The sequence below is a fragment of the Cryptomeria japonica genome, chromosome 5, assembly GCF_030272615.1.
Source record: "Cryptomeria japonica chromosome 5, Sugi_1.0, whole genome shotgun sequence".
NCBI classification, from domain to species: Eukaryota; Viridiplantae; Streptophyta; class Pinopsida; order Cupressales; family Cupressaceae; genus Cryptomeria; species Cryptomeria japonica.
The window spans coordinates 334,873,038-334,900,850 of NC_081409.1; the positions used below are offsets into that span (position 1 = coordinate 334,873,038).

Sequence of the window (27,813 nt, forward strand, 5' to 3'; positions counted from 1 at the left end):
GAGTAGAGTTACTCTGTGTATTTTCTTATAAGTATTCTATTATTCAATGGGCAAATGCCAATTTTATGCTATATATTCATATTCTATGATAAATTTCGTGTTTAATTAAATATATCAGTGCTAGTGGGCTTTGTCGCTCATATTCAATGGCATTCCTTATTTGTCACGGTGCTCCCTTTCACACACATTAGTTCTCATTCAATTCCTTTTTAAAGCGAGGATGATAAGTAACCCTTTTCTGTAATTCTCTGTCCCTCTGTGTTTCATTTACACGCACTGCAGAGAACTAATCAAAGATTTCCATTTCCTTGGCATTATTTTCCCTCCCTGTAATCCCCTCCTTCCAATGATTGTTGATAAGGTGTTTCAAGACATCAACGTCAACATTAAGGAATTAACACATTGAAAAAGATTTTTGAATTTTATTTTGTTTTTTAAATGGACATAACAGTTAAAATAAGATTTAATTTGTAAATTGGGGTTTTTTCATAGCGTGTTGGTTAAGTGGTGGTGGTGTTGTTGTGACTATCAAGGTTCAAACTTCTGTTAAGTCATTGTGATCACAAGCTTGTACCTTCACTGATCCAATGTACTTGCGGATTTGAGCCTTTGTTCTGTTAAATGGAGATCCTGTGACTTCAGTAGTACCAATAAAAACAATCATCTTACCAGTCTCTAAAGAGTTCAAATAGATAAATTCTATTTTGACATTTAATATCTAAAAAAGTAAATAAAATCAAATTTTATAGTATCAATCAATTCATTAATATTGGAATGAGAGAAACACAAAAGATGATTATATTAACCATGTACACAAATCAATTTACTATTTACTTTGAAAATTGTGCTTGGATTTGGGAAACAAGAAAATAATACACCAGAGAAGAGGATATGGAGACGAAATGTGCAAGGGAAACAGAAGATGAATGACACAAAACTATTACAAGAGAAAAATCTTAAGTCATGCTGAAGCAGAGCGAACCTTGTGTTTGGAGGCAATTGAAGTCTTGTGGATTTTTGTAAGACTTGAACTGCTAATGAAATCAGTTTGGGATCAAAAAGTCTGTTCTAATGTTGTCTTTAATTGCAGTGGGCCAACATATATAAAAACCTCTGATTGAATAGTCCCAATGAAAAAATACAATTGAACTTGGCAAGCCTGAAAATGGAACTTGTCTACCCTCTGGTAGGCTTTTATTGAAATAGGTTTTAAAAAATGCCTTCTATCAATGCTTGGCTATGGAAGCCAGACCACCCAAAATCTCAGATAGTAAAAAATTATAATAATATCCACACTTAGCTGTGATTTGAATCTGAAAACACTTTATTAAGCCAGTGTTCTAGTCTCTTATACAGGCACAGCTTATAAGAGAGACACCTGATCCATTCTTAGACTCATTACGTGGTCTTCAGCTTTCTGGAATTCTCGTTATCTGCTGGTATAGCCTCTAGTATTGTGCTTAGCTTGATCAGTTTAAGAAACCTGACCATCTATATCCCTTCTGGTAATATCAAGTTGACCAACCATCTTGAAAAATCCTGCCAACTGAACTCTTCCATTGCATCTCTTACCATAATTTGAAAAATAATCACATTAGTGTGGAATGGATTGCTATATCAAGAATCAAACAAAGGAATGTCTAGAAAAATGTTTCTCCTAATTGGCAGTAGACCAAAAGTACTGTAGACTATACAATTTGAGATCTATCTCATCAGAAGGGGACCTGCATTTCCAATTCAATAGGATCTCTTCTTAAATCAAAAGCTATCTTCATAGAAAAACTCCAATATCCTGATTAATTCTGATTCGCAGAAAAGTCCATAAACGATCAGGTCAACTTAAGAACATTCCAAACAGTGATCCATATATAGGCCATCTTCACATGACTTTTCTGGTCAGATTTCAACTGTCTGCTGATTCAGAGATCGATATCTCCATATCTCTTTCACAACAAAATCTGCATCTAGAAACTTTGCAATGAAAACCCATAACCTGTAGACATCTTCAAAGTTGCTCAAAAAGCTTAGTGACGCAGTCACAGCTGCTAATCCTACAATTTTGTCCCCTTTATCTCTCTGTTCATCTGTACCTTGCCCATTACTATGTTTTGGCTGTAGAAGAGTAACCTTATCTGCATGTTTATCTGGAAAGTAGAAATTACAAAGAAAACCGCAGCTAACTGAGATATCGCTTCGATCTGCTAGTCTCTGCACAAGAAGGGGATCGACCAATTCTCCCTTCCAGTCATACAGGTTGAAGGCAACAGCAGCTCCCCTCTCAAATTTTATTTTTGGTCCATATATTTTCACCAAGCGGAGGCCTTTCTCGGAACTAGGATGGCGAAGTTGCATTAGGGCACTGACAAGCCAATTGATAAGATACCTTAACCTGTTGTTAATTGTAATCAAACCCAAACAATCTGCATGATCAAGGCTTCTGCAGTTGATTAGAGGATCTCTACTCGGTTCCTCGCTGCTATTTACACTCTCACTTTCTATACTCGATTTCTTATCTTCAGTAGGGGTGCTTTCATCAAAAGAGTTCTCTTGGTCCTTTTCAAATATCTCAGCAAGTGCCATTTTTCTCGCTGGTTTGTAATCAATTGGAGTATTAATGGCTGTTTGTGAGGTCTCTCCAGGAGACCAAGATGTCATCCTACTAGTTGTCAACACTTCACCGGGTACATCTGAAGTTTCAGGTAGGTACTTAGGTTGTATTTCTCCTTGTTCAGTAACAATAGCACTTTGCCTTTGCCACTCTTCCTCCTCTAATTCTTCAATTTCTTGAACACTAGAACTTCCCCGCTCTCTTAATTTCCATGTATCCCTCTCTTCTGGTGACTCTGAAGATTCATATAGGTACTTGGGATGCGTTTTTTCTTGTTCAGAGACAATAGCACTATGCTTTTGCCACTCTTCCGTGTCTTCCAATCCTTCAAGTTCTTGGACGGTAGAGCTTCCTTTATCTTTTAGTTCTCTTTCCTCTCTCTCTTCTCTTGATTCTAAAGATTCAACTGGGTACTTGACATGCATTTTTCCTTGTTCTGAAATAATATCACTTTGCTTCTGCCACTCTTCCTTGTCTTCCAGTTCTTCAATTTCTTGGACACTTGAACTCGCTTCTTCTCTTAATTTTCTTGTCTCTCTCTCTTGTAGTTCTGAAGATTCAATTGGGTGCTTGGGATAGATTTTTTCTTGTTCAGAGACAACATCACTTTGCTTCTGCCACTCTTCTACCTCTTCCAATTTTTTAATTTCTTGAACACTAGAACTCTTTTGCTCTCTTAATTTCTGGTGTCTGCTATCATCGTCCCCTGTATATTCTTCATCTGACAATACCAAACTTATGCTGTCAAAAGATCTCCGAGGGCGATGATGTTTGGATTTTCTCATTTCAACACCAGGTTCAGTCTCCATTGCTGACTCTGTGCCACTGGTTTGATAATGGTCACTCTCGGACTCCTCATGTTCCAAAATCTCTTTTCTTTTTGCTGTCTGAAGAATAGAAACTGGACCAGAAAAGGAGCTTACGGTAACAAGCTTATGGTGGTCCAATGAGGATGCTTCAGATTCAACATATTTCTCATGGACCTCTTGAATTTCTTCCTCTCCCTCTCTGGAAGAAACAGGCAAGGGAATTCTTTTTATTGGCATTATATTTACCATCCCAACCCCAGCTGTTACAGCGGAATTGTCCAACACATGAACACTAGATTTCTTCACAAACAGGCATCCAAATCCTGTTGGATCTGTTCCGTAAACCTTGAAGAAGGAACTGATAATGAAATCTGGCTGAAAAAGTGAGAGTCCAAGGGAGTCCATATCTTTGGAACCCAACGCGCATGCATCCAATAGGACATGCCAACCTTTCTCCTGAGCTTTGTTCATCCATTGATATGAATACTTTGCTCCTGTAAGCTTAGATTGTACAGGAAATACAAACAACCCCTTTGCACTGGCATTTTTCCTTTTCTTCTTTTCTACCAACATTTTTCGCAACTCTGCAGAACAGATTCTCAAGGAAGGCCATTTGAAGTAGGCTGACATGACTTTAGCTCCCTTTTGCTTGGAGGTTTCGATCATTAAATTTAAACCCTCACTCTCATAATCATACACAGTCAAAAGTCTTTTGTTGATATTAAATGGATATGACTCTGCTAAGATCTTGAATGCTGATCCTCTGTTCGAAGTGAATACCAAGCTGTAGTTGCTCTCCATTATATTCATAAAACTAAAAATCCTATTCTTGATTTCATCTTCCAGACTTCCTTTTTCTGGGGCTCCATAGCGAGCTTGGGAAGAGAGATTTGCTTTAGTATAGGAGATGTTGAAGGAAGAGGTGGCCAATTCCAACTCCTGCTGAAGGTGAGAAAACAATCCCATGCCGAAGTAATCCATGCAAACATGATCATTCCTCTTTAAGTGGTTATATTCTCCACCTCTAATATCATCTGCAAGCCGAGACTCCTCATACTTAGGATACACTTCTATGAATTTTGCATATGCATCGTGTAGAGAAGGGAGAGCTTCATGATTAGTAAATTTGGTATTTCTTAGGAATGTCAAAGTAGAATTCACAAAATCTCTGTGCACAACATTAGTATAATCCTCCTTGTTCTTCGATCCAGATAGAACGCCACATGCACACCCTTCGTCAGAGCTCCTCTTGTGTTCTTCACCTCCAGCAAAGCAAGCCAAAAACCTGCACATACCGCAATGCATGGATGATCATCAACTGTCCTTCCCCAGGAATTAAGTTTTCCTTTATGTGAGAAGGGCTCCGGGGCCCATCTGCAAAGTAAGAAATTATGTAGCCCTTGAAATACGTTTTCCCAGTATCCCATAAGATGGGTCAAATATTGCAAAACTGTGACGCTTTTCCATATAACAACCTGTCCACTGGCATAAACCCCTTGGCTTTACATTGTTACAAGGACATTAGACTTCACACAAGCAACATGATATCCAATCCCACACTGGTCTGGTATAACCTTATTAATATTCTATCTTTTGGCCAATATGTTAACTATTTTAGTGCTATAGGGTATTGGAAACACTTCCAGTAAGTTGTTCCACGCTACAGAAAAAACATTAACTGATTGATTGAAGCTGTTGAAAGTTGCAATCCACACTTCTGTACAGAACCTCAAAGTCTCACCACGAAATAGGCAAGTAGCTCAATGTCAGAAACTTACCAGTTGAAAGTATTTCCCAGGTCAAAATTCTAGCTGATCAAAATTTTCACCATGGCATAAGAAAAATGACCAGTGTTTGGCAAAAACCTCAGCCTGAGTGTGAATTCGTTGTGGGTGTTGGAAATTGCACGCCACACTTCAAGAAAAAACCTGAAAGTCTCCTCATGAAATAGGCAAGTCGCTCAGTGGTAGAGCAGATCATCAGCAGGGTCTGTCCAAAAATTTCAACAGACATGTCATTGGCACCATGGAAAATGAACATGCTGCCAAGTTAAGCGACCAAGATAATCGCAATTAGGAACCCAAGTTGCAAATCGGCAAAATTCAACAGCTATACAAATATGATCCCTGTTTCTTCAAGGGTCCCATAGAAATTGAGATTTTCCACTCTACAAGAGTAGGTTTTTGCATGTTTCCCCCAGCTTTTCAAGTCCATAAACTTAATCTAACCTTTCAAATGCATGAATTTGATCTAACCTTTCATTTGAATAGCATTGTTTTCCCTTAACAACCCTACTAATGCCTGTTCATCTGATGACTAATCCTGTCTTTCACAAAGAATTTATGAACAAATATCTACCCAACGACTCAAAACAAACCAAAATGGCCTTTTGAAACTGCAATCTCGAAACCAACCATGGATTTCAGAGTACCCACCTATTCAATTTGTAAGAAAAATTTGCATTAGAGCGCAGAATTTCACTAACCTGTTATGCCCACAGTCTATCTGCTGATGGGGGCCCATACTCTGCCTCCAAATCTGTCCTCCTCTGATAACAGCATAAACAAAATACCAAGCAAGATTATCAAAATCCACCACTTCCCTCGGAAAACACTGCAGCAATGAATCAGACAACACGAAATTCAAGCAATTTTGATCCAACCATTATATCCCTTGGGTACCATTTATTCAAAACTGGTAGATACCCGGCCTGTGGAGTATGACGTCCAAAAGTTGGGTAATCATACATCACGACAAACAGAATCGTACAAAGACAATATATAATTGACCCAAGTAAACGTCTAGTGGCCGGCAAGCATTGTATGTATGAAATTCCTTCTACCCGTAACCAAAATCCTTCAATTCTGCACAGTAAGAACTCGTTTTTCTCAATTCTGGATTCATGCAACATGTTCTGTTGCAATTTGCATTTAAAAAGCCATTCAATGCAGGCCTATGAGTTGACCCCAATTATGGGGCTGAACATAAAAAATTTGATGGCTAGATGCCTGAATATATTGCCCAATTGATAATGATAGAAATATAACAAGTAATGAAATTTTTTATGGGATAAGTGCAGCTGCATATTGCCAAAATGAGAGGCCGAAAGATTACTAAAATGGTTTAAGAATGTTCCAAAAAAACTTCTTCCTTTTGGCCTCACTTGAATTTGTGGTTTTTTCAAACAGAAAAATGATAACAATTACTCTCTTAATGTTATGCACCTCGTTCATCCATGACGTCCACTAATTAAAGGTCAATTTATATTTTATAATGCCTGCAAATCAGATCTACAACCAGAAAGAAAATTTCAATGGTTATTATTTATAAACAATTTATATTAATTCTTTTGCTTAAATTTAAGGAAGGGTAAGGATGCTCATCTGTTAAGCAACTCACGAGTGTAAGCCTGACATAACTTTGACTATGTCATACGCTTGTCTTGTATAACTATGGCTTGTTTTGCTTCTAATGTAAGCTCTCATAGATGATTTAAAATAATAATAGTAAAATGAAATAGTTTTTTGTTTTTTAAATAAAATAAAATAGTATAATTAGGTTGTTTTGTTTGTAAAATAAGATTTTTTTTATAGTTTAGTAGGAATAGAAAAATTATTTGTATTCTTTAATATTTGTGTGTTGTTTTGATGATTTTTTATTGCTTATTCAACATTCTTGATGTATATTTGATTATATTAATTAATTGAAATTCATGTTGTATTCTCAATTTTAATTAATTAACAAATATGGCCAAATGTAGACTTTATTTTGTATGGTATTGTGTTGTTTTAACTATAAAAATTGACAAATAAACAAATAAAATATTATTAAAAAATAATGATCATAATAATAAATTATATGATATTGTGCTTCTAACTATGAAATTTGATAAAAAAAATAAATACAGTATTATTTAAAAGTTTGTGATTTATTATGTTGTTTTAATTATTAAATTTGACAAATAATAATAATAACAATAATATTTAAAAGAATGATAATAATAATTATTAAGTTGTATTTAATATTTATTGTATAAATAATTAAACCTTCATATCAAAAAGAAATGAGATAAAATTAATGAGATACATTAATATATTAAAGAATTTTATAAGTTAGAGAAATAATTACAAAAAATATATATGATAATAAATTATAAAGATATGTAATATATGGAGGAGGAAGGGAAGTTGTAGAGCGGGTACAAGAATGGAGATTGTGGAGGGAAAGAACATGTCGAAGATGATGCCTCCAACAAGGAGATTTGCAACAATGAGAGAGAACGTATGGAATGTCTTACATTAGATCTCTCAGAGGAAGTAGAGATTGATGAAAGCTTTGGCGGTAACTTGCAGATTTATTGGAGCAAAAAAAAAGATAGAGAGTCTATTAGAAACTGGATTAAAGAGTCTTGGGAAATGGAGTTTATTGTAAAATTTCTTTCTAAATTTTTTGAAATTGCAATCTCAAAACCAACCATGGATTTCAGAGTACCTACCTATTCAATTTGTAAGAAGATCCTTTATATATGCAGAAATGGTTCCCAATTTTAACCCTATTGTAGTACATCCATATGATTCTTGTTGTATGGATTAGGCTATATAATTTGCCAATTGAATATTGGTTGAAGGATTACTTGGAGAAGATTGGTAGATCACTAGGTACTCTCATTGATATTGATGTCAATTTGACAAATAGTGACTCCTATTTTTATGCAAGAACAAAAATAGCCGCAATTAATTTACTATCTCATCCAAAATCAAACTCTACACACAAAAGAAACATTGGTTGCAGAATATTAAAGTTGAGGAACTTAAATTCTTTTGTCTAAGGTGTTGCAGAAGTGATCATAGAGAAGATGAATGCATAGAGGTCTGAGAAACACAAAAATGTGGGTTTCAAGGAGAACGGTCCTTCAATTAGGAGGGGAAAATATAGTTGTAGAAATGACAGTTATGGCCAAATAGAAGGACATAGAGCAGTCACCAAAAAGGAAGTGAGAGAATTATAGAAATAATGGTGTTAGACACAATGTGCCTCTGAGAGGGGGAGGGGTTAAATCAGTGATTTACAAACTTTTCCCTTTTCTATCCTATGTATGTATACCAGTTAACAGATCTAACAAAAAGAAGACTTACCGGTTAGATGGGAGACTAACACAAATGCAATCACACATGAAAGGGACATCACATAACACCAGACTTACAAGAAAAACCCAAGATGGGAAAAACCTCAATGAGAAATGCTGCTGGAGTCTACTGCTCCAATCCAACCTCGTAATGGAAATCTCATTACAATGTTTAGGGCACCAACCCAAGGAGCACCAACCTCTGCGTCGAGCTCCAACTCAGTGATCTTCAATGAACATAATAAATTACAAAAGTAATAGCTTTGTTACAAATGAACTTTGTAACTCTTCTGCAAATCTCTTCATTGGATCCTCTATCCAATTCACTGTTCGTTCTCTGCTCACTCTCTCACTGCTGTAGCCTTATCTCCTATTGCAACCTTACTAGTTCAGCCTCTTCTTCACCTTTGTTGGTTCTCCTCTCTTTCAGTTTTCCTTCCTTTCCGTTACACTACTACTTATAACCACCAATCTTCTTCACTTAGTCAGATATTCACTATTGGATTACTGTCGGTACTCAGCTTACCAGTTCTCTTATGTTTCTCACTATGCTCTTCTATTTTCTACAATCCTCTTTGCCTCTTCTCTGTCGGTTTTGTCACCATCGCTATACTCCTCTCTCAGACTCAATGGCAGACTATCGGTTGCCACACTGTTGTCGGTTGAACTCTTCAACCCTGTTCTCTCTCACACTCAGTCTCTTCTTCTTCTTCTCGTTGAGAACTTGACTGATTTTCCTTTTTCACCAGCAGCACCACTCTATCATTCAACAGTCGCTTCTTCATCGATTTAGACTTGCATATTTATCAACCAGTCTTCCCGCCAAAAACCAATTCAAACTTCAGTCGGTTAGGGTTTCTTCATCGATCTCAAGGCAAACTAAATTAGATCTCATTAGATCTGATTGCCTCGATTGATGAACTGCAACACATCAATCAACCCCGCCATTGTTGTGCCTTCCAGAACACACCATCCATATTTAGCAATATGCTTTTAATCTGTTACCCGATCTCTTGGTCGATTAGCAAGAATGGTTTTGCGGTCTCCTTCACCTACCTCGATCTAGTCAATCAATTTGTCCTGGATCTCTGTTGTCCATTTGACCTCAAGCTGCAAACCTCTACTACACATCCCATGAATCATGTAGTCGACATAAATATCGACCAACCACCATCTACCTTGCCGACAGACACTTCACCAACACACCACACCAACCTGTGCATGCATGATTTCCATTTCAATTCCACATGGCCACTTTGTCGGCATCCACCTTTGCTAGGTCATCTATGTCAGTCTGGATAGGATCAATAACCAACCCCATAATCGAGTTCATCCACCGATTCACAGACCCTGCAGGTTATACCCTAACTGGTCTGCAATCAACCTTGCACTTTGCTTCTCTTCCGATGGAACACTCAACCGATCAGCACACTTGCTAACCTGCCTTATGCACATCTTCAACAGATGGGAGCCTTTCACTTCTGCACATTGTCAGCTTACCGGTTTACATCTATATCGGTAGTATGTTCTGCATGTACACTGGTAAGATACCATGCACACAGGTGGCACCAAACTTTATCTATATTCCGACAACATCCTCTTTCTACAACTGCTCAACGTCAGTTTTGCTATTAACATGTTTGTCAAAGTGACAACCATATCCTTCAGTCTATGTACCGACAGCTTAGTGTTTCACCAGTTCATCCAGTGTGAGCCTTCAATCACTTGCCTTCTACTTTTCTCTCTTATCTTGGAGGACTATGATGCATTTCATGCATAATAGGAGATAAGCTCCACTTACCGGTGGGAGTGGATCCTTGTTATCTACATCCTGCAATGCATCAAGGTGGCTTCCCGGTTTGAGCAACATATCTTCAAATAGGCACATGTGATCCGATTGGGGCACATTTACTATCAGACATCTCTTCAAATGGTGATTGCATCTTTATCCGGTGGGAGTCCTATTGATTGACAACCACACAACATACCGGTGACTAGTACATACTTCTCCTCTGGTGTTGATGTGATTCTTGATAACATTTTGCCTCTTCATCACAATCAACATCCAAGAATCTTGCTCACCCTACTTGTACATTGGTCATAAGCTTGTCAGTTGGCAACCACTAACTTTGTTGATTTATCTTCTCCATGTTTATACATGCTCATGGGTTAGCAACCATACACTGTCAACACATCACTTACTAGTTGACATCCTCTCCTTACCGGTGACCTGCAATACTAGGTGAAATCAAAGACATCACATCTGGTATGCATCAATGACAGTGTTGTGCATACATCTCTTATACCAGTAGCCATCCTATACTGGTTGACATAAATGACAATGCCATGCCAACAAATGGAAGATCTTCACAAAAGGAGACGACATCATGCTTGAATGATAATGCGATGCCAAAAGAGAAGGTGGTTGATTCTTCTGAGAAAGGAATGGTGGCAAAGAATCAGAAATCCTCCACACCGCCCAAGAAGAAAGATAAAGAGCCAATGGAAGATAAGGCAATCCAAGTGGGTGAAGGGATAAAATCTCTAGTTGATGTGCAAATGGAGAATGATTGGTCTTTAGAGGATTTTTCCAGGGAGAATGAACTTGATATTCTGAACCCATGGTGCATTAGTTAATCTATTGCCAAACTATTAGGCAAATCTAAAAAAAAAAAAAGGGAAGAAAGTCTAACTATCAAAAAAGGGAGGAGGAAGCATCAAAGAATGGATTGTTAAGTGTCACTGATTTTCTAAAAAATACCAAGGGGGGCAAAGTCTCCCTTGGGGGACAATGTAGCTGCTAACATGGAATGTCATGGGCCTCTCAACTTCTGACAAAAAGAACTTGGTTAAGTGCTATTTAGAGAAAGTGGAAGTTGATATTATGTTGATTCAAGAGAGTAAGATCAACCAAGAGATAGGTGTCTTATTTCTTAAGTATTGTAGGAGATGGAAGGGTCTTTTTCAAGAAGCAATTCGACAGTCTTGTGGTTTGGGAATCCTTTGGAACCCAAATATCCTTAAAATTTTATTGGTGGAAATAAGAACGAATTGGATTCTCTGCAAGGTATGCAGTAAGAATTCAAATATGAGGTTCTTTATCTTCAATGTTTACAAGCCCTCTCGGACAAAGGATAAAGCAACACTTTGGGCAATTTTTAAAGGGAAGATTAATGCAATGGGGGATGACAATTTCATAATGGGTGGAGATTTTAATGCCATACTTAATCCAAGGGAGAAGAGTGGGGGAAATTCCAATATTAATAAAGTGATGACAAACTTTGGTAATTTTGTGGAGACAAGTGGCATGATCGACATGGTTCCCAAGATCGGGCAGTTCACATAGACAAATAAAAGGATTGGATTTACTAGCATCTCTAAAAGATTAGAGTGCTTTTTGCTCAAACAATCTTGGATGGTAAATACTTTTTATCTCTCTTCTATTTATCAATATCTATTTCAGATCATTTCCCGGTATCGTTGGAGGTTGGTAATAATGAAAAACCAAATAAGGGGTATTTTACATTTGAATTGATATGGTGGAGGGATGATAAGCTCATTGGTAAATTAGAAGAATGGTGGCTGGAAAGTAATATTTTCAAAGGGACCATTAGTTTTTGTTTCATGAAAAGGTTGAATTTTTTCAAGAACAAATTGAAAGTATCCATGGAACAAGGAAATCTTCAAAAATATATTTATGGAGAAATCTTTGGTTGAGGAGGAATTTAGGGTTTTAAATGAAAAAATAATTTTGGACAGGATATTCATAGAAGATTACTTTAAAGAAAAAGAGTTGAAAACCAAGCTATCTGAGTTGTTGGAAAGAGAGGAATTATTCCAGAAGGACAAATCAAGGGAAGTGTGGATAAAGGAAAGGGACTTAAACACAAAAAAATTTCATGCCTTCATTAAGGCAAGAAGAGAGCGTTAAATCGGATTGAGGAAATTAAGGCAATGGATAGTAGTTGGTGTAGGGACAATGAAACATAGGTGAAGTTGTTGTCAATTATTTCCAAGGCATTTTGGGTAACACAATTTAGCCTAATAGGTTGAGATGGGCAGAAATGCTGGATGTCATTCCTAGCGTGGTTATGAAGGAGGGCAAGGTGATGCTTTCATCAAGCTATTTACAAGGGAGGAAGTTAAAGTGGTAGCCTTTCAGCTTTAGCCATAAAAGGCTCTAGGCCCGAATGGGATGCCTACAAAACTTTACGAGAACTATTGGCACTTCATTGGAGAGGATGTGTATAAGTTGGTGAAGGATATAAGAAGGGCGAGGAGGTTTTTCAAGGTGTTGAGTAACATGGTTTTGGTCCTCATCCCAAAGAAATAAATATGTGAATCCTTTGGCAATGACATGCCAATCTCTTTGTGTAATGTCATATACAAAATTATTTCAAAAGCAATTGCTAACAAGCTGAAAAGAATTTTGGGGAATTTGATCTCTGAAGAATAAAATGGTTTCACTCCAGGGAGGGATGTTGCTAACAACATTATCCTCACATTAGAAACCATCCACTCAATCAAATCAGAGGGCAAGAGAGGTATGGTTACTAAATTGGATGTTAGCAAGGCATATGATATATTTTTTTGGGACTTTCTTCTTGCTATCATGAGAAAACTTGGTTTTGATGTTAAATGGATAGGAGTTATCAGAAACTATATATCCTCACCAATATTTTCAAACACGGTGAACGAATCACTCTTTGTTTTTTTTGAAGCCTAAAATGGTCTCTGCCAAGGAGACCCGATATCCACCTTCTTATTTACAATCATGGTGGAAGTGTTGAGTAGACAAATTAAAATAAGGATAGAGAGGAGAATATGGAAGAGCATAGTGATTAATGAGGAGATTGATCCTATATAACACTCTCAATTTGTAGATGACACCATATTATTTGGAGAGACCTCAATCAATGAAGTTGAAACTATCAGAGACACTTTGGAAGAATATTCATTGGCTTTGGGTCAAAGTATGAACAAAGATAAGTTAAAATTTTTCTTTTAAATACCAATAAGATTAATCAAAGGAGGATCACACAAATTTTAGGGTTCCAAATATCAAATTTACCATTCAAGTATCTAGGAGCTCCTCTCTTCTTGGGGCCTAGTAGGACATCTCATTGGGAAGAAATTATTACTAGATGTTATTCAAAGGCTTCTTCATAGAAAAATAAATGGTTGTCTCAACCAAGCAAAATCTTGATGATTAAATCTGTTTTATGTGTTGTACCTATTTATGTTATGTCTTGTTTTAAACTTACCCACAAGGATAAATCATCTTTGGAAAATTTCTTGAAGAAATTTCTATAGGTAGGAGCTAGAGATGATAAGAAGATACCACTTATCAAATGGGACAGTGCATGTCAAGATAAGGAAAGTGGAGGGGATGGTCTTAGAAAAATGGAATTACAAAATTTGGCATTAGGGGCTAAGCTTATGTGGAAGATGTTCAGATTTCCTTCAAAGCCTTGGTGCAAAATTATGAGGAGAAAATATGTTGATTTGGATGAGCTGAGTAGAATCATTACCATGGCCAATATGGATTGAGGTTAGGCTATATGGAGATTAATTTGGGAATGCAAAGGCACAATAATTAACTATCTCACATGGAAAGTTGGTAATGGCAAGAAGGGAAAGATTTGGAGGGACTCCTAGAGCGGTGAACCATCACTTACATAAATTTTCCACAACAGAGAATGGGTGGAGGCGATTGAGAGGGAGTTCAGGGTGTTTGTGGAAGATTACATTGTGATGGATGGTCATAGGTAGGTATGGTGGCCCATAGAAGAGAGTATCTCCTCTAGCGAGGATGCTTCAATCTTGAAAGAGGTATTTAGGAAGAAGATAATCTCTCTATCACAAGAAGAAGATGAAATTGTGTGGTGCACTTCAAAATCTAGAGAATATAGTGTCAAGTTGGGTTATGAGGTCCAATGCAAATAGAATACCATTGTAGGGTGGGAAACAACACTATGTTGGCATAAGAGCATCGTTCCTCGGGCTGAGGCATTCCTATGGGCAACCCTCCATGGATGAATTTTGACATGGGACAAACTTAAAACAATTGGAATTGCAAGCATGTGTATTTTCCCTATGTGTTTGGAAAATGAGGATTCTATGTGATGCTCTACAAAATGGACAATGTTAGTTAGGATAAACACAATACAAGAAACAAAAGAAATCAATTGTTAGATGTCAGTGTTTATAAATCACCAATTAAAAACTATCCTAAGCAAGCATATCAAGAAAGATACTACTAAACAAAAAGAAAGCTTAAGGAATCTACAAAAAGTAACTAAACTTCTCCATATGCTCTCTACCATGCTGGTAGTTTCTCCTTCCTTGTTCCTCTCCTCTCCAAGTTCCAAACTAGTGTAGCTCTCAGCAACTTTTTGCACTATGGATGCTTATGGAGGTTCAAGATTGAAATGTTTAATCTAAAATGCTATGCAAATGTGAATAAAAGCTAATATTAGATGCTATGATGCTAAAATGATTTATTTTAGGCCAAAATAACAAGATATTAGTGGTTTATGCTAAATGCTCTCTAAAATTCTCTATAACTTAGATGCATACAAGTTTTCAGGATTATGACTATGAATGTTAAATGCTTGAGAATGCTTCAGGATTTGAAAATGAGGAATGTGAGATCTATTTATAGGTAAAATGGAGCAATGGATGGTTGAGATTGAGTAATCTCAACAAGGGTCAGGATTGAATGATATTCAATCCTTGTGAAGGCTTTCAACCCAATCCTAGGATGACAAGTGTCAATGTGAAATAGGTTGAGAGGAGAGGGAATAAGCATTAAATGTTTGACATGACCTGAGAGTTAACTTGGGAGTTAAGGTCAAGGTTAGGTTGAATGGATAAATTATTTATTCAAATGGATAAATTTTTTATTCAAAGAATAAAGCTTTTATCCAATGGATAAACTCTTGTGCAAAGGCAAAAGGGATAACCATGGTCAAAGCAATAAATGCTTGAGGAGACACATGAGTGCAAGTTGAATTAACCATAAATGGTTATGTAAGAGCCATTAATGGTCATGTAAGAGCCATTAGTGGTTTTGGAAGACTTTAGAGGTTAGATTGTTGAACACACAAAGCATTAAATGTTTTTCAAAGACTTTGAAGTCTTTGAGAAGTGACTCCAAGTTGCTTAGGAATGTGACAATAATTAGGGGATGGATTAGGTTAATTGATTAGGATTAGATAGGTTCTAGAAGAATTTAGGAAGGGCAAGTGGGAGATGGTGGGTGAGAGAAAATAGGATTTTATTTAAAATAAAATTAATTTATTTCAATAAATGTGTGCAAGTTACATTTGTAGGAAAATGCAAGTGGGAGTATAAATGATTTAAATAAATGTTTTATTTATTTTATTTAAAAGAGGAAAAGGGGGATTTAATTAAATAAATAAAATTTATTCATTTAATTGATTGTGAATTTGGTATAATGAATTAATTAAAATAAATTGAATAATTTATTTAATTAATGGGAGAATGTTTTGAAGATGAATTAATTAAATATTAATTTAACTAATGGCTAGTGGATTTTTAATCAAATAAATAGCAAATATTCATTTAATTAAACTGGACAGATTGATGTGACTACATTTGCCCCTCTTTGAGATGGTGTGGTTTATTGCGTCATTTCAAAGAAAGAAAAATAGGTGTGAAGAAATGCCCCATAAAATGTTAATTTAGTGGGTGGTATGCCCCCTCGAGAGATGGGCCAAAAAATTTCGAAAAATCGGGCGATCTCTTGCAAAAAGAATGAAAATTGGTAGGGTGATAGAAGAGAAGAAGTTAGCAATGCTGGTGAAAATTAAAATAAATTGGAGATAAAATGAAGAAATGAAAGGCTCGAGAAGTTCACGGGGACCACAGCGGTGAGTGGGGGAAAATTACGGCTACGACGAAAGGTTTATATGGGGAGAAAGAGGTAAAAATGGGCTCATTTGCATTTGCATCCATAGTGAAACTTTAGCTCTGATAGTGATTTTTTGGAAGAGCAAGGAGCAGTCAGGATGCCGGTACCAGTAGCAAAGCTGACTTGAGCGAGTCCGATGATTCCAGTGGCCAGATGATTACAGACCAACGGTATGTGAATTTGGGTTTTTGAATTTTCCATTTTTTTGATGTATTTTTAGCTAGGTCCAAGTTGAGTCAAGACAATAGCGCTGAAACTGTGTTTTGGCACTTTTGTTAAATTAATTAGTGCTATTGTGCCACAATGGTGCTATTATGCCACAATGGCGCTATTGTGCAGTTGTTTGAGCACTTTTGCCAAGGTTAGTGCTATGGCATAGTTGTGCTAGCGCTTTTGCTTGTTTACCACTATTGAGTGGTTTATTGAGCGCTTTTGCTGAGATGTAGCACTATTGTGTAGTTGATATAGCGCTATTGTAGTTTGAGCACTTTGGAATAGTTGTTTAAGCGCTTTTGTTAGGGAAGTGGCGCTATTGTGAGCAGATAGCGTTGTTGTAAGCAAAATAGCACTTTTGTGCAGAAAAATAGATGCCTCAGTGTTTGAACAAATAATCTTCGAATGCCAATGATGGATGGATGAAAATGTGAAGTGAGAGTTGTTTTGAACCATAGCAGCCCTAATGAGACTTGGGTCATTAGGATAAATATTTGTTGAAGTCTATGTGTGCCATGATTGCTTACATGTTGAGACCCGAAGATACTTGATCAAAATATCTGTTGATAGTCTAGGTTTAAACTTAAGAAAGTTTGAAACAAAACAACTGAGATAATGGTTGATGCACTTGTGTAGGAGGATCTACGTGTCTTACAGTTGTATGAGAGACATCCCGCCACAGGGGGGCTATGTGATTGGTTGACAGAGGCCGAGGTGGATTGCATTGTAGCGACTGGCCTATACGATGTGATGCATATGCCCATGATTTAGATGAATCATGGTTTGATGACAGCATTGGCAGAGCGTTGGCATAGTGAGACATGTATGTTTCACTTGGCGCAGGGGGAGATGACTGTTACACTAGAGGATGTATGGCGCATCCTGCATATTCCCATTCGAGGTGAGCTGGTTACATATGATATAAAATGGGGGACCCTATCGGTGCAGTGATTCTTTGATGAGGACGTTTATATTGATGATGGTTCAATAGCTTAGGAGGATATCGCGGCATTGTATGAGCCATTACCAGCAGTGTTGTTAGGGATCGTTGGGGGGCTACTATGTCCAGATAGGCGATCACATGGTCTGGCCATTGGTTGGGGATAGGTTATTGAGCAGATGATTATAGAGGGGACCCGATTTGCCTGGGGATCGTGCGTGTTAGCGCACTTATATTAGGAGCTTCATGAGGTAGTATACTGCGGGAGGGGCTCATTGGCAGTGGGAGTGACGTTGCTGCATATTTGGGCATGGGAGAACCTACTAGTTACCCAACCAGTGAGTCTAAGATTTCGAGCAGTCGACCAACCGTATATGTATATGTATAGTGGTATGATGAGTCAACCCCACTTGGGGAAGTTAGAGTGGTGGCAACGGGCGCTGGATGATTTGGATGCAGTTATCTAAAGACCCTATATTGAGTGCGAGCCCTGGGAGGATGATGCGGAGGCATTGCCATATGTATTCATGACCCGATTCCTCATTGGGAGGATAGCCTACCATGTGGAGAGACAGTTGCCAGACAGAGTTATGAGATAGTTTGGACGGTAGCAAGGATTGCCTAGGGGATCAGGGGAGTATGCTAGAGTGGTACGAGATAGGTATGCATGGGGGCTAGTACTACCCTATGATCAGGCTTTGGCAGAGTTTCAGATGCTACAGGCGAGGCCATGGGATATACGACCAAGGGTGGTAGATGTAGGGGTGTCGGAGGAGTATACGCAGTATATGGCGGCTCATCTGATTACTCGGATATCAGATCCGGCAGAGCCAATTCCAGATTTTGAGGAGGAGAGGGGACGGAGATGGAGGAGGAGAGGAGGTCGAGGACCTATAGTAGATGGAGGAGGTAGAGGGGATGGTGGTGATGGAGAAGGTGGTGATGGAGGAGGAGGAGGGGGGATGGTGGAGGTGGTGGATTCAGAGGTGGAGGTGTCGGTGGTGGGCGAGTGCAGCAGAGAGGGAGAGGCAGTTTGCCATTGCGGATATCACAGGGACCTATGATGTAGGGAGGAGTTAGATTGGGTGGGAGAGGTATGGGAGAGAGGGAGGTATCGATGGATAGAGGGGAGGGAGCCACTGGAGAGGGAGCTACAAGTGAGGCACCTATAGATACAAGGGAGGGAGCGACAGGGGGTGGTGATCTTCGGGATCATATGATATTACATTTGCAAACTCGACTTACACCAGTCGAGACACAGGTGGAGGATCTGGAGGTGGAGGTTGTAGCTAGAGATGTGCAGCTATTTCCACGAGAGTTAGAGCTGACTGTAGTGTTGCAGGAGAGGGATGGTGCAGTGGAGAGAGTGACTCAGTTGCAAGAGAGAGTGCGGGCCTTGGAGGGAGTACCGGGATAGGGGCCGGCTGTGGAGGCTTTGGTGATGGAGGTCCGATGAGCACAAGCTAAGATAGAGTATTGGCGGGGTTCATATGAGCAGGTGGTGCCAGCTAGTCAACGAGCACTGAGCTATTCACAAATGCGGCAGGCCAGATCAAAGCGGTCTCAGAGGATGCAGAGCAGTGGGGGTGTGATGAGTCCTCTACGGAGAGATAGGTCAGGTGGCACAGGAGCTAGTGGGGGTTTGATGGGGCCTCCACGGAGAGATAGATCAGATGGTGCAGGGACTAGTGGGGGAGCAGGTGGTGATGGTGGTGCAGCATCTAGTCAAAGTGGCATCTGAGAGAGCATTTTGCATGCATGTATTTATATTGTTATTTTGGACGTTTGTCTTGGATGGCTCTTGTTAGCCGATTTTGTAGACTTCATTGTACTCTAATACATGAGATGATATATATGAGGAGATCCCATTTTATGAAATGCATGTTGATATGTATGGATTTTATGTAGGATGGATATTTGTACTTTGCTATATGTATGTGTTTATGAGATGATTCGTATATGCATGTTTTATGATGATTTATTTTTACATGATGTCTATATGCATGTTGTATGATGATGGATGTTAACATGTGGATGCAGGTTGATATACGTGTGTATTGATGTTTTGGGATAAAATGCCTGATGTATGTAATGCCATGATGTTTATGTATGCATAATAAAATAATGATTTATGATGGTATAGATAGTATTTTGTACTTTATATTAACACAATGATGGGATAATGATATGCAATGATGTTCATGCAAATGCTTTTGAATGAATGATTTATTTATGTATATGCATTTAGATGGTTAAAAATAAATGTAACATGGATAAACAAATGTAAAGTACAAATGTTTTAAACGATAAATTCTAAATGAATGCATAAAAAATGGTTAAATGTCAAAATAGGATGAAGTAAAATGATAATGTGACGATAATGCAACTCATGTTTAATGAATAATTGCACCGTAATGCAATTAAGAGGGATAATGAATGCAATCTAATGAATCCTAAGTGAGATAAAATGGATGAATGAATGCACTTTAACTAATGAATAGATAAATGAATGTATGCAATTATGGACACCTAAACAAATGTATGATACATGAGTGTGGAAATGATGATAAATGATGATCACTAACGGATGTTAAAATGAATGTATAGTAATGAGTAATCATGGTAGGAAATGCAAAATAAGGACAATTATTTATGTAGGTGAATCTAAATGTCATGAGTGTAATAATGAAATGATATAATGATACTAATGCAAGTAAAATGAGAATGAACTATATGTGGTAAGTGCAACTAAATGATAATAAATGTACGCTAATAAATGGCTAAAGAATAATGCAAAGGCGACTAAAATGTAATGAAATGATGATGGGATGAATGCAAGGTTGTTTAGACTTTGCATGATGCATGTGATGATGTATCAGAGTACTCTGTCGCGATTGTATCCAAAACCAACTCAATTTTTGCATAACTGCTCATATTAACTTTGTTCACATTTGCATGCAAAAATCATGTAAATAAATGAGTAAATGGATGGATAAAATGCAACGAAATGCAATATATACAAGTGAGATGAAATGATGATCCATAGTGCTTTATTTTTCATCATCGAGCTTTAAAATGTAAGAAAATACAAGCAACTTGACATAATGATTCAAGATGCCCTAAGTATTCCTTACATGGATTTTGATATAGCAAGTTAATACAAACAACTTGATATAATGGGTCAAGTTGACCCGAGTATTGCTTGCGGAACAGACAAGGATCATCTCCTTTCATGCATGATTTGGAACGTCCTCCTTGATCTTGGACTGATCATATCCTAAGACAAGTTCATACTGTAATAAGAGACAAAAACCTTTATCCAATTTGGATGAGGTAGGAGGAACCAAAGAAAGAGCATTGGACCGATAAGTAGACAACATACATAAAGAATAAAGAATATGGATCCTTGGTAATGGTTCATGCTCATATGGTCGAGGTATACGATGTAGTCAGCAAGCCATAGTGATCTATGACTGTATTTTGCCTATGATCATGTAGCTTAGTGAACTTCCCACATAGACACCATTAGTACATGCCCCAAAACTTCATCGGAATAATGCACCGAAGATACACAAACAATGTTGTAGGAACCTGATATGAATAAATAACCCACAAATCAACCAAGTATTTGATAGCTTAAACAGAATTTTCGTGTCGAAGAAAATTTTATCTTGTCTTTGTCTTGGTAAGGAAGGATGCATCCTTGTTGAAGATAGTTTGAGTTTTGATGTTGATTGTTTGGTCGATTTGAGAAGTGATCACCATGCGAGTATTTTTCAATGCTTGTTTGGTATCTGCTTGGATGAGTATGTACAATGTGTTGCCATGTTTTTGTTTGATTTTTGATGTTTTATGATGTTTTTGGATTTTGTGATTTTTGAATGTTTTTGGATTTTGATGATTGTTTTCCAATGTTTTGGATTTTGTGATTGTTTTTTAATGTTTTGGATTTTGTGAGATATTTGTGAATGTTTTTGGTATTTTGTTGGATAATTTTGAATGTTTTTGGATTTTGTGAGATAATTGTGAATGTTTTTGGTATTTTGTGAGATAATTTTGAATGTTTTTGGTATTTTGTGAGATAATTTTGAATGTAGAACTCAATGAATCACAAAAAATGTAGAATCCACTTCCATCAATAGGTTAAGGGCATTGCCCCCAGTTTAGTCATGACTATGAAAAAGCGGGATGCAAGATGCATGCAGTACTTTCCTTGATTGCAGATCAATAACGAGCCATGGTTTGGGACAGATGGATGTGTGTATGAAATGAATGTGATCGCAACAAGCCTAAAAGACAATGGAGCCACAACCTTTACGAGTGGCACCTGTTTGCCAGGTTTTCACCATCGTACTAACCCAAGGTGCCACTGGAGTGGTTGTTCACCGTTTGGATGCATGATTTTTCTTTACTATTTTGATGTTTTTGCATTTTCTTCAGGTCATTTATCTAAATGTTTTTGGTGTTTTTCTGGTATGTATGGGAGCCTGATGCTCTGTGCAACTTATGTATAAAACCATTTGAGGTGCATGCTGTTGATCAGATCTGCTAGCGGCTCTCCTTCTGAAGTAGCCAACTAATATGCCCCAGACCCAAATACAGTAGTGATAACATATGGACCCAGCCAATTTGATTCAAACTTTCCCTGATGTTCACAGTTTGGTTGGTTATGAGGATTCTCTCGAAGAACAAGATCACCTACCTCAAATGTACAATGTCTAACCCGACGATTATAGCTTTTGCTCATGCGCTGCTGATAGGCCTTGAGATGATTGTATGCAGCTTGTCGTTTCTCATCAAGTAGCTCTAAGTCTTGGAGATGGGATACTCTATATGCTTCATCATCGATGAGATTGTGCAAGGAAGCCCGTAGAGATGGTATCTCAACTTCAATAGGTAAGATAGCTTCTGCGCCATAGACTAGTGAGTAGGGAGTTGCTCCTGTAGGGGTTTGAATGCTAGTTCGATATGCCCATAGTGTTGGATTCAATTGGACGTGCCAATCACGACCGACATCATTGACTATCTTCTTGAGGATTCTTAATATGTTTTTATTTGATGCTTTGGTCTGACCATTTCCTTATGGGTAATAGGGAGTGGAAAAGCAGTGTTGGATGTGAAACTTCTCACAGAGGTCACAAACATCCTGATTTTTGAATGGAAGACCATTATCTATGATGATGGACATGGGTACACCATACTAGCAGATGATGTAATTAAGGATGAATGAGGTGATCTTCTTGCCAGTGACTTGGGTAAGTGGAACAGCTTCGATCCACTTTGTGAAGTACTCGATGGCGGTAATAATGAATTTGTGGTCGTTAGATTAAGATGGATGGATTTTATCCACAAGGTCAAGGTCCCATTGACAAAAAGGCCATGGTGTTGTGATTGGTTGCAATTCCTGCGTAGGTGCATGTATCAGGTCTCCATGAACTTGGCATTTCTTGCACTTTCTGACAAACTAGTAGGAGTCTTTTTCCATGGATGGCCAATAGTATCCAGTGCGCAGGAGTTTCTTGGCTAGTGACGGACCACTTGTGTGAGTTCCACAAATTCCTTCATGTACCTCTTCCAAGGCCTTTGTTATCTCATCATGTTCTAGACATCAAAGGAGAGTACCATCAAGACTGCATCGGTGTAGGGTTTCGGCAATAATGGTATATCGAGCGGTTTGGCGAATGAAGGTTTTACGTTGGTTATTTGATTGGTTAGGAGGAAGTGTGTGATCGTGGAGGTAGGTGTAGAATTCACCATACCATGGGGATTTAGAATTGATAAGGTGACATATCATCTCGGATTCAAGAATATCATAAGCGGGGATCCAAAGTTGTTCTACCAAGAACTCGTAGCGTGTTTAATTCTGTGGAAGATCTAGGAGAGATGCAATGGTAGCCATAGCATCAGCAGCTCGATTCTGATCTCTTGGTATCTGCTCAAAGGTGATAGTAGTAAATGATGCCTTTAGACTGTCCACCATTTGTTTGTACGGCATGAGTTTGTCATCTTTAGTCTGATATTCATCAATTTCTTGTTGAATGGCCAGTTGGGAGTCTCCATATACTTGTAGTTCTTGTAACTTCCATTGTATGGCTAGCCTAAGTCCTGTGATCAAGGCCTCATACTCTACTATGTTGTTGGTGCATGGAAATGTGAGTCTGTAAGATTTCAGGATGCTATCAACTTGAGGTGTGATAAACAGAATGGCTACCCCCGAGCCATGCTTAGTGTATGAACCATCAAAGTACAGTTTCCATGGTTGTGCTGTTGTGATCATGAATATCTCCTCATCTGGAAAATTGGAAATGAGAGGATGATCACCTATGAGTGGAGCATTGGCCAACTGATCTGCAATAACTAGACCTTTGATAGCTTTACGGTCCACATACTCAATGTCAAATTCACTTAGAATCATCACCCATTTGGCCAAGCGGCCTATCAATGCAGCTTTATTGAGTAAGTACTTGAGTGGGTCGATCTTCGCAATGAGTTGTACTTTGTCTGTTAATAGATAGTGCCTCAATTTAGTGGCTACCAAGATTACTGCTAGGCAAGCTCACTCAATAGGTGTGTAATTGAGTTCATAGCCAACTAGTGTGTGAAAGATGTAGTAAACAACACACTCTTTCCCTTCTGCATTGTGTTGTGCCAATAGTACACCCAATGCTGTATTTGTTGCTGATATATAGAATAGTAAAGGCCTATTCGGATCTAGTGGGATCAGCAATGGTGTATTCATGAGATAGTCTTTAAGCATCTGGAATGCTTGCTGGCATTTGGTATCCCATTGAAAGTGGATGTTCTTGTGTAATAGGTGTGTAAATGGGTGACACTTATCTGCCAATTGTGCAATGAGTCTTCAGATAGATTGAAGTCGTCCTTGTAATGTCCTTAGTTGACTGATGTTCTTTGGAGGTGGCATGTCCATGATTGCTTTGACCTTTGCTGGATCAACCTCAATACCTTTGCTTGAGACGATGTATCCTAGAAGCTTCCCTGAGGTTACTCCAAAGATACATTTCTTTGGGTTGAGTCGAACATGATATTGTTCCAGTCTATCAAAAATTTTATCTAATATTTCCAGATGACCTTCTCTTGTGAGTGATTTTGCTAGTAAGTCATCAACATAATCTTTTAGTATAGTATGCATCATGTCATGGAAGATGGTGGTCATTGCTCATTGATAGGTCGCTCCTGCATTCTTGAGACCGAACGACATTACATTCCAGCATTATGTTCCCCATGGACATGTGAAGGTCGTCTTATGTTGATCCTCTAGTGTGATCTTTATCTGATTGTACCCTAAAAAGCCATCCATGAGTGAAAGCATGGCATGGCCTGCTGTTAGGTCTACTATTATGTTTATGTTTGGTAGGGGGAAGTCATCTTTAGGACATGCCTTATTTAGATCTCTGAAGTCAATACAGATATAGATGCCCCCCTTTGGCTTGCCGACATGCACAATATTGGATATCCAATTTGCATAATCAATTGGTCTAATGAAACCAACATCTAGGAGCTTCTTAAGTTCTACTTTTATTAGTACTGCAATTTGAGGATGCATCTTGCGAAGCTTCTGCTTGACAGGTTTGGCTCCTTCTGCTATGGTGAGGTGATGCATGACTAAATCAGGATCAAGCCCAGGCATGTCTGCATATGACTATGCGAAGTTGACTTGACACTTCTGGAAGAACTCTACAAACTTAGGTTGTTCCTCTAGAGTTAAAAGAGATGCCATATGTATGTGGTGAGGCATTTTAGGAGTCCCCACATTGTATTCTTTTGTTTCTTCGATGAGAATTGTTGATCGTTCCTGTTGTGTACTAGCAGGGAGGATGTCAAACCTTTGATCCTCCGGCACCTCAGAGAGGTTTTCACCATTGGATACACTCTTTCTTTTTACTTTTGTGGGATCAAACAGTGCCACAATGTGGTTTTCACTGGAAGATCCATGTTTTATTGTTATATTTTTGCAGCTAAAAGGTTTGGCATCCACCCCAAAGTATGTTGTGCTCTTAAGGTCAATGGTGAATACAACTTTGTGATCCCGACTTGGTATGTTATCTCGTAGTTCCAAGAAGTCAATGAGTGCCTCATCGTTTTGGAAATGGTCAAAACATGGGGGATTAGGTTGGTTCCATTTGATGAGTTCAGGATGGATAATGGGCATTACCTCATCGATTAGGTTGAGTTCATTAGATGTGTCATTGAGGGTTAAGACATTGTGGTGAAGGTCGTTGATGGTACTCTCCCAATCAGAATCAAGCGTAGGATGTGACGTAGGGTTTTTGGAAGAAGTTTCCAGCTCAGGAACCCAAGAGGTCTTTATCTGTGCTTCTCTATAAATAGGGATGTCTTTGTAGGGTGGAGGTAGTGATGTGTGTTCCTCATCTGAAGTATTAAGCTGTATGGAATCGAATTCCCACTCATGTGAGTCAGTTTTTGAGTCACTTTCCAGTAACCGGTTACCGTACCATTATAGGATATCCTTTGAGTTAAACACTGCAGGTGTGATCGGTTGATGTACCTTTGTAGATGAAATGATCAGTGCTGCAGGAAGGATTATGAGGATCAAGGAATCCAATACGGGGAGTATCAGTAGTGTTGACTCTACTAGAACTGCTGGTGTCATAGATACTGCTGTGGGTTCTGATATAGTTGCTACTACTAATGGTTCTATTGATGTTATTGCTGCTGTCGATGGGATTGCTGGTTTGATTGGTGGGATGATAGGTATTGTAGATGGTTGTGTTGGGATTCTTAGCCTTGATGGGGTAGTTGCCATGGTGTTTGATGCTGTTTTTATAATCAAAGGTGAGCTCTTTGTAATAGGCTGATATAGTGGTTTGCTGGGTTTTCCTTTGAATTTGAGTTTGGGAAGAATTTCCTTTTGAAAGCCTAGGCCTATATTATCCTTGGGCTTTAATTCTAACTGCAACGGTTCATGTCTTCCTTGTTTGCAAGGTCCCAAAGCACTCTGACCATCATAACCCATTCCTTGCATAATGAGAAGGCCTTTGCCATACTGATCTATGGGAAGCTTAGGTTGTGGAGTATTGGTGGTGATGGGATCTTTATAGATCCATTCTGCTAAGTCCTCATCTTTGGTTTCTTCTTCTTGACTCTTTCTAAGGATGAAAGGTGTCAAAGTACATGCTGGTTTGATCAGTGGTTGTTGAGGTTTACCATGTGTCCTAGGAGAAGTAGGCATTTGTCCCACACAAAAGAGTTGGCTCAAATTGTATTCCTCAGGACCTTCCTCTACTATTTTCATCTTAAGATTTTCTTGCTTGGGTATAGTGGTGTTTGAACTGGAAAGAGAGGCTGGACTTACATATGATGTGGAGGAGATGGATTCTCTATTGTTAGGAACGGTAATCTCTGGCTGATGACTTATATTATAACAATATGCAAAGGGGTTTGCATCGCCCAGGATTGTGATCTCTACACCATTATGCAGGAACTTGATACACTGATGGTAGGTGGATGGAACGGCTTGCATGGCGTGTATCCAAGGTCTTCCTAACAATAGATTGTATGGCAGAGGAAGGTCCAGAACTTGATAGATAATATGTTTCACCATAGGGCCCACTCAGATTGGTAGCACCACAGCTCCTTTGGATGATCGCTCTGCATCATCATAGGCTTTGATTGTTATCTTCTTGCAGGGATCCACTGATTCTATTGCATATCCCAAAGCTGTGACTAATTGTAGAGTACAGATATTCAGGCCTGCTCCATTGTCGATCAATACTTGCTTGATCCTATGCTGGTTGATAAACCCTTCAATATGGAGTGAGGTGTTATGAGGTTGCTGGAAGAAGGAGTTGTCACTTTCTGAGAAAGTGAGATAAGGTGATGATCTTATATTTCTGACCATGGCTTGGAATTGATCTATATTTAGGTTTGTAGGGATTGACACCTCTTGGAGAGCTTGATCCAAGATTTTTTTATGGGATGGAGATAGGCGCAATAGCTCTAAGATAGATATTAGTGCAGGCATTTTGTCTAACTGTTCCACAAGGTTATACTGTTTTAGGATAGATGGGGTGCCTTGTGGAGCTACTTTTATGGTAATCTTGCTGTGACATGTAACAACATTGCAAGTGGAAATGAGATTTTTGATGGTTATAGTTGCAATTTGTTCACTGACATCATATAGGTGATTCACAGTATAATTAT

At 38.3% G+C, this 27,813-nt stretch overlaps 1 protein-coding gene across 4 annotated transcripts; it reads right to left on the reverse strand.

The window, feature by feature from the left end:
• Nucleotides 1-782: 782 nt before the first annotated feature.
• On the reverse strand, nucleotides 783-6,665 carry LOC131051241 (uncharacterized). Of its 4 annotated transcripts, XM_057985658.2 has the most exons (3): nucleotides 6,099-6,665; nucleotides 5,903-5,965; nucleotides 783-4,702 (listed from the first exon to the last, which is right to left on the reverse strand). In XM_057985658.2, the coding sequence occupies exons 2-3, from the start codon at nucleotides 5,938-5,940 to the stop codon at nucleotides 1,897-1,899; spliced, it is 2,844 nt and encodes a 947-aa protein (XP_057841641.1). In that variant the 5' UTR covers nucleotides 5,941-5,965; nucleotides 6,099-6,665; the 3' UTR covers nucleotides 783-1,896. The 4 variants fall into 4 exon arrangements, with proteins under 4 accessions (XP_057841641.1, XP_057841640.1, XP_057841643.1 ...); XM_057985657.2 differs by having other exon boundaries at nucleotides 5,903-6,664; XM_057985660.2 differs by having other exon boundaries at nucleotides 783-5,406; nucleotides 5,903-6,654.
• Between the last annotated feature and the right edge of the window lie 21,148 nt (nucleotides 6,666-27,813).